Source organism: Pecten maximus, unplaced genomic scaffold (genome assembly GCF_902652985.1).
Source record: "Pecten maximus unplaced genomic scaffold, xPecMax1.1, whole genome shotgun sequence".
NCBI lineage: Eukaryota > Metazoa > Mollusca > Bivalvia > Pectinida > Pectinidae > Pecten > Pecten maximus.
The window spans coordinates 4,931-13,080 of NW_022980841.1; the positions used below are offsets into that span (position 1 = coordinate 4,931).

At 36.8% G+C, this 8,150-nt stretch overlaps 1 protein-coding gene across 1 annotated transcript; it reads right to left on the reverse strand.

Moving 5' to 3' along the window:
* Positions 1-685: 685 nt before the first annotated feature.
* Positions 686-5,954, reverse strand: LOC117319742 (solute carrier family 22 member 6-A-like; the record flags this gene model as incomplete). Its single annotated transcript, XM_033874495.1, has 4 exons — positions 686-820; positions 2,682-2,987; positions 5,076-5,278; positions 5,724-5,954. Coding segments are annotated over 4 exons (875 nt in total), but the record flags the coding sequence as incomplete, so codon positions are not given.
* Between the last annotated feature and the right edge of the window lie 2,196 nt (positions 5,955-8,150).

An 8,150-nucleotide genomic window follows, 5' to 3' on the forward strand; every position in this document is an offset into this window, starting at 1 on the left:
ATACTACACATAGCACAATACTACATATATCACAATACTACATATATCACAATACTACATATATCACGATACTACATATATCACAATACTACATATATCACGATACTACACATAGCACGATACTACACATATCACAATACTACATATATCACAATACTACATATATCACAATACTACATATATCACAATACTACATATATCACAATACTACATATATCACAATACTACATACATCACAATACTACATATATCACAATAATACATATATCACAATACTACATCACAATACTACATCACAATACTACATACATCACGATACTACATATATCACAATACTACATATATCACAATACTACATATATCACGATACTACACATAGCACAATACTACACATAGCACAATACTACATATATCACAATACTACACATAGCACAATACTACATATATCACAATACTACATAATATCACATTACTACATATATCACAATACTACATACATATATATCACAATACTACATACATCACAATACTACATCACAATACTACACATATCACAATACTACATACATCACAATACTACAAATATCACAATACTACATACAGATGTATATCACAATACTACATACATAACAAAACAACAAAATCAATACCATACATATCTTAGTCTATATCAGTAGATCCATACCGATTCATCAGTGTAAATTCGAACAACACGACAGGATACTCGGCGATGGTTAGTAAAAAGAAGCTGAGATATCTGTTGACAGGCAGAGAAGCTGAAGACAGGATCAGTCCATAGTAAGTCAGGCTGTCCACCGTCCTGTAGGAGAGAAGTATACATAAACATATCGGACGGCAGGCTGTCCACCGTCCTATTGGACAGATGTGTACTATACAAATATTGACCTTTGTTGAGGTGTACATGAGACTATACAAACCCGGTGAAGTGTTTGTTCATCGAGGCTACAGGCCTATATATACAATATACGATATACAATCCCAAGGCTGCTGTTCAAATCATGTTGACTAAAGTTTTCAAAGTCGGGATGCAGACTGACCTTCGGCACTTACATATTGCTGGAATAGTTTTGTTCCACATGAAATATTTTCCCGGGTGTTTAACAAGTCTTTTTTATTCAAAAACATTTTGTAATTCCTCTTCGTTTATTGTAGGGGTATCTCGTCTGTCATATTGTAAACAGAGTAACACTGAACAATCGTTTGTTTCCTGGATTATGATTGGCTGTTGTCCATTGTAATATGACTTGAGTGTTTGCTTTATTCTCATTGGCCCACTTCATGTTTTCCTCTCCAGCACCTGTTTGTGAGTATACCTGTTCGTGCTAAAAATAACTCGACTGGGAAATTCCCTTCACATTGCCGACCGGTTCGTGCTATTTTTAGCACGAACAGGTCTGCAATCTTTGCTTCCCTGTTGTCCAATCGCGCAACGCGTTAGTTTTGACAACAGCCAATCAGAATGCTTGATACAAGCGATCGTTTGGAACCACTTTGTTTACAATATGGCAGACGGTCAACCCACAGAACGCTTTGCTACAATAAACGAAGAAGAAGTTAATGATCTATTGAAGAAAAAAGATGCAAAGAACACACGCAAGAACACTGCTGTCGCTGCGAAATTATTTAGGCAATATTTGGGTGCCAAAGGTCAGTCAACGGACTTCGAACATTATAGTAAATTAATAATTAATTGTTATTCATTTGTTTTATTTGGTCATATTACAAAGCAGTTATTGCATTTTGTTTTCGGTGTACACGAGACTATACGGACCTGGGAAGAGTTTGTTCGCCTCGGCCTTCGGCCTCGATGAACAAACTCTTGCCCAGGTCCGTATAGTCTCGTGTACACCGACAACAAAATGCAATAATTGTATAAAGTACCACATTGTGTGATTGGAGGCAAAGATTGCCGACCTGTTCGCGCTAAAAATAGCACGAACAGGTTCGCAATACCTGAGGAATTTCCCAACAGTTATTTTTAGCACGAACAGGTCTGCTCACTGAAAGGTCCGTGTGAGAAAAAACAGGAAACTGGCCAATGGAAATTAAGCAAACACTCCAGCCATATTGAAAATAAAATTGTCGGACGTCAGGCTGTCCACCGTCCTGTATTATAATTAGCATGTATTATTTGCTACCCATTCATTATTTTGCAATATAATTAGACAGTCCTTGTGTCCGTAAAGGAATGTGATTGTTAGTAAGATTAGAAGGGAATTTAAAAGTATGAAGTTTTGCTTTTTGGAATTTTGCTTTAATTTGATTAACATAAGTTGTTACTTATTGGTCAATATATATCATACTGAAACAGACATTTAGGTTATGGTAGGTTTGATACGTAAACAAGTCTTGGTCTTTTGATGGATCATATGTTTCTTTTTCTCTTTAAATAGAAACAATTAAAAATGTCTGATTTTGATATCATATGAATAATTGCTAAACCAGAGTAACATATTATACAGTATTATACGAAATGTCATCAGAAACCAAAGCTACGGATGTTATTGAAATTTCATCGATGTTCTTTTAAAAGTTCAGTTAGTCTTTAATAAAATAATAACTGTGAGGTATTAACAACCGAACATAAGATGGAACCTTTTGTGATATATTTCGAATATATATTCAATTTATACAATTTCCTTGGAGTACGAAATACGTACCAAACGATTATCATTATTGTTGTTACCATTGCTATTCGCCGTTTTTTAAACAACGTAAATATGGTGTATTTCGGTAATTTGTTCTTCGTTCTCTTGTCGTTGATTGGTTCCTCCGGCATCATGTTGGTTTTCTCATCGATATCATCGCCTTCTTTCGCATTCAATTCGACTGCTATAACCTTATCCACAATGTCCATAATTTGTTTTTCGTCGACATTATTCATCTTCGCAGCCTTTCGTAGGATCTTCTTTGCCTCTTCGGTTTTTCCATTTGCAAGAAGCCATCGGACGGATTCGTTGTATATCCTATAAGATATAATTTATATGTTATCATCCAATGAAACCTATTTTTTTTTCTCAAAAAATTACATACAAGCGGAAAAAAGAAACGAAAATTTATTTTCGATAGTTATTATTTGAAATTATTCTCTGATGATGTGTTTATGGTGTGGGTTTCTTGATTATTACATCAATCCTGAATACATTTCGATTATTTTTGTTGTCCTATCACAAACAGTGCTGTAGTGAATACCGTTAAAACAAGGGTATCCCACACCGTTTCCTGATCCAAATCAGTAGCGTGTGTGCCTACTTTCCTTAGCATTGACCCCATCAATGTGTGTATTGCCCTTTGAGGGATATTATTCCACTCCTGAATAAGGGCCTGCGTGAGTCGTGCGACATTATATGGGATGTTGACGCACTTCCTAACCCCCCTGTCTAGCTCGTCCCACAAATGTATGGTGACCATCCAAGAACTGGAACGTGTTTCGAGCCAGTCACGACAAACCTTAGCAGCATGGGGCCTCGCGTTGTCATGTTGCAGCATAAGGTTACGTTGATGGATAAGAGGAAGATATTTTGGTGCCAAGACCTGATCCCAATATCTTACTGCTGTAAGATTACCATTGATGACCACGAGAGGTGTTTTCATGGCTTGATATATTCCTGCCCATACCATAACAGACCCTCTTCTGAATATGTCTCTTTCCGTTACGCAAGTGTTAGAATATTACACCACGACGTCGATAGACACATTGTCGCCAATCTAACCTGTAACGCGTAAAGCCACACTCGTCAGTGAACAACACACGTCTCCAATGGGCCAAACGAAACCGATTAGATGCATGTGCAAACAGCCACTGTTTTCGAAGTTGGCGTCGCCTCTGCGTAAGTGGCGGACTAACATAGGGACGTCGTGGCCTTAAACTCCCGCAACCCATTTCCTAACCGTTCTTGGACACACTGGCCCACCATAAGTGTCGACAACTTGACATTCCGTCTCCATCTCCGTCTGAAATCAGTTACAGAGGTGCGAGAGGCGTATGCCTCCTAGGACGTCACCCAATCTCCCTGCGACTCTGAGACGCCTAACTAAATGGGATTTTCTCATATACTTAACAGGATTATCCGGCGGTTGCTAGGGAAAATATATATTGATCTCGCACTGGAGGTCACACTATATGACGCTGCTCACAGCGACATAAGTATAGATTACATACTTTCAGTAACTTAACGTAAAGTCATCACTTTACATTTAGTAACAAAGTCTTAAATGATGACGTCATCAATTTTGACGAACATTCCAAGGAGGATTGAAAATGGCGCAATGGAAAACTTTCATTTGCTTGCAAGTATATGAGTAAATAATCAAACATGGGTCAGTTCCGCAAACAACGATATCGCTATCCTCGTCGTAGAGTTTGCCGAGTGCTGGCCAGCTTGGTGCTGACTGGTCAAACCCTTATCTCATCCCCAAGGGGTGGGGGTGGGGGTGGGGGTTGCTGAACGATTCTATCAGTCTCATGTTACACCATATTGCTAGGCTACATGACGTTGATAATGCCCCCGCATTATCAGAGCAATGGCCCTACCCCTATCGACTTTACTCAACACGACATTTCGCTGCACAATCATTTCGAAAAGAAATGTTGTGTAACTGATCTGCACTGTTCCAATGTTCATTTTGTAATGATTTACCAGTACATATGGTGCAAGAGTACCTGGGATGCACGTTTTCTTGAAAAATCTGCTGAAAGCTTGCAGCGTCGAGCGGGGTCACGGTCGACTGAATTTTAACTGAAGAACATGTTCACATTGTACGAAGTTAGTTCAGTGTGAAATTCAATTCAATTTAGACACGTGTCTAAAGGTCATATTAGAAAAATCAAACTTGCGTTTCTTTTTATTATAGTTTATATATCCCAATTAAAATTAAATTAATGAAGATATAGAAAGGGATGAGCATTAACGCCTTAGATTATTCAACCTCGTGATAATTTTTGCATGTGATTTGTTCATTCTTGTTGAAAATAATTCGCACATTTGTCAGTTATACGAGCTATTTCCATTTCCGGTCTGTTAACTATAAATACCATGTCTAACGGTTTTTACCAATATCCAAAGATACTGAATGCAGAGGTGAGCGTGAGAACGAGGTACAGATAACGCCAGGAGACATCTTTGAGAAAGTAAGCTACAGGTGTCACCACGACCATGGATGAGGTCCATGTAGTCAACGAAGCAACTTCTACCATATATCGTACTTCCGCTGGAAATAGTTCCAGCATCATGGCAGGCATTACCATAGCGAGTCCCTGATAAACGGATAAACGACAGAGGAACGTTATGCAAGAACACAGAAGATAATGTTAAAAAGATAACTGTCATGTGTAAGCCATTAACTTGTATCAGATAGATATTTACCGAAAGCAAAAGGCTGGTTACATTTCCAGAAGTAGATGCAAATTTCTATAAATAAATTTTGGAAACTTATGCCTGATTCCATATGCATATTTGCAAACAATAAAGTAAACTTACCCAATGTCTATTGAAATGACCTCATAATGCTATGAGGTCAAATTTCCAACGTCTCAATGTTTGCATTTTATTTACATGTACCGAGCCATTGATGTGCAGATAAATAAATAAACAAGTGAATAAATAATTAGATAGAGAGTTGGATAAATTATAGAGAATTAAATAAATAAATAGAGAACTTAATAAATGTCTAATAAAACAGAGTATGGATGAAAAACATACTTGTTGGAAGATTCCAATGATAAACCTCATTATTGCGAATCCAGTAAAAGTTGGCAGGAAACATCCACCTAATCCTGCTACGAGTAAGGCGATATTAGAGCAGACAAGAATAGGTTTCCTCCCGAACCTATCCGAACACTGAGGCAAAATGGCGGCACCGACCATTTGGCCAACTATTAACAAGGTCTGTGATAGTTCTGCTCGCTCGGCCCCGCCACAGACCAGGTCATACTGTTTAAGAATATAATGATATTGATTATCAACAGGTGTGAAGTAGAAATCACTTATTGATTATTTCTCTGATGAAAATTTCTGTATGGGGCATTTTTCACATTGGATATTTCGTGATTATTAGAAAAATAACAAACGACATTATTATCTGCAAACATTGAATCACCAGGTATTCCCAAAGGATAATTGTCTTCTTACTAGACCCGCCAGGTGAATCTTGATTACACACCAGACATAACATCGCACAAGTAAACAGTAATTATCAAATAAACACATACGCTTGTTTTAGCTCCATTCTGAAAAAAAGCCCCAACAAACAATAAACAGAAAACGGCCTTTCTCTAACTTGTACATAGGCATTAATGTGTATAACCTCTGTAACGAACGTCCGGTCCTTCTCTAGACTATAGGTATATCCGGCTGGACATGGCGTCAAAGACAGAATCGTCGTATTGGTATCATTAAAGGCCAAGTCGACCCGACACTCGTGGTAGGATATATCAACACTTGTGTTACTGTATTGTCCGGTGTAAGGTAACACGTCAGTAGAAGACACATTTGCACACTGGTATGACGGACGGTATCCTAAAAAAAGCGCAAACAAGCTTTACAAAGATGTAACAAGTGTTACGATATGTGCTTAAACTAAGTTTTCATCAAGAATTGTGGTCGAAAGTATACATGAGTAATGAATTTTGATACTTCACATTGATATTATTACTTCTTTTCATTAGATTATAAGGATTATTACAAGTGATGAAATATCATATTGATGAAACTACATGCTAGCAAATGCATTATAAATTGTAATATCTGTCCACTCATTACAAAATATCAAACAGGATATACGGAAAATAATATCGCCATCTGAGAAATACTGACGATTAACCCGTCAATATTAATACGGTTAAAAACTATTTACCTGGTTGTTAGTTAAATTTAGCACGTAAATAAGGAGCAATGCAAATAAAAACTACAGATTTAAAACATAATCAAAAACTGTATATGTTGACTAATTTAAACACATAAAAACAATCATTTAGTTTTGGTAATATCTTAGTATTGTTTTATCTATGCGGATTTACCTATAAAAACAACAACAATGAGTTGTATAGCTTCCGGGAGTAAAGTAAGCAGGAGCAGACCGGCCTGAACCAGCTGATACTTTCCACGGATCCCCAACTTTCGCCAAACATCATCCAGGTCAACATGTTCTAACCATGGTCAAAACAGAAAAAAGGAAATAAACACAAAAGTATATATAAACACTAGGAAAACATACAAATCGGTAAAATGGCAACAGAATACATACTTCCATTGAGGCTCTTTGAAAAATACAAGAACAAGACCAAGGGGTCCGGTACGGTAAGGTTTAATGACAATTAAAATTGTAAAACAGATTCATCATTAGAAATATGTTTATATTCATAAAGATCTATACAGTTTCTTCCCTTTCATGAGGATTGTAGCTATAGCAAAATAAAATATTGGTCATTATGACAAATACGTGTATCAACATAGCATTGTTTGAAAATTAATACTACACTCAACTTTGAAATTCAGGATTTCACGGGATTCTATTTCATCATTGATGGAAGAAGTCTAAGGATGTTTCAGATAACAATTATCCGCGAAGATTCAAAAGCGTAATTATCAAATTTTCATGTCAATAGTGAAGGAAATCCAGTCACACCATTGATCATCACTCTGTCTAATGGAACAGTACGATTCTACGAGTGAATTCTTCAGTCTTACGTGATTACATGTTCCACAAATTCATTGTTATTTACAACATCATCTCTTACCTTCGTTTAAGGTCATAGTTGTTGTCCAGAAGCAAGTATAAGCAATATCCAATTACTTAGCAAGTACACATTCCCATAAAATGCTGATCGTCCATGACAAGGTATAAAGATATATGTAGGGTCCAGATACGTGTGTGTGAATCTAAGTTGAGAAAAGGCATATGACAAATAGTTCAATGTTCAATCTAAAACTATATCGTCAGTGATTTAATTTCGTTATAAAACAAGTTCTTTTTCTGTCTCTAGCTGTACTAAGTATGCAATATCCAATTCCTTGTGAGTCCAGATTCTCATAAAACGCAGATCGTCCATGACAATGCATAAACTTATAATATATATACATGGTCCACACACGTGTGTATGAATCTAAGTCGAGAATAGGCATATGACA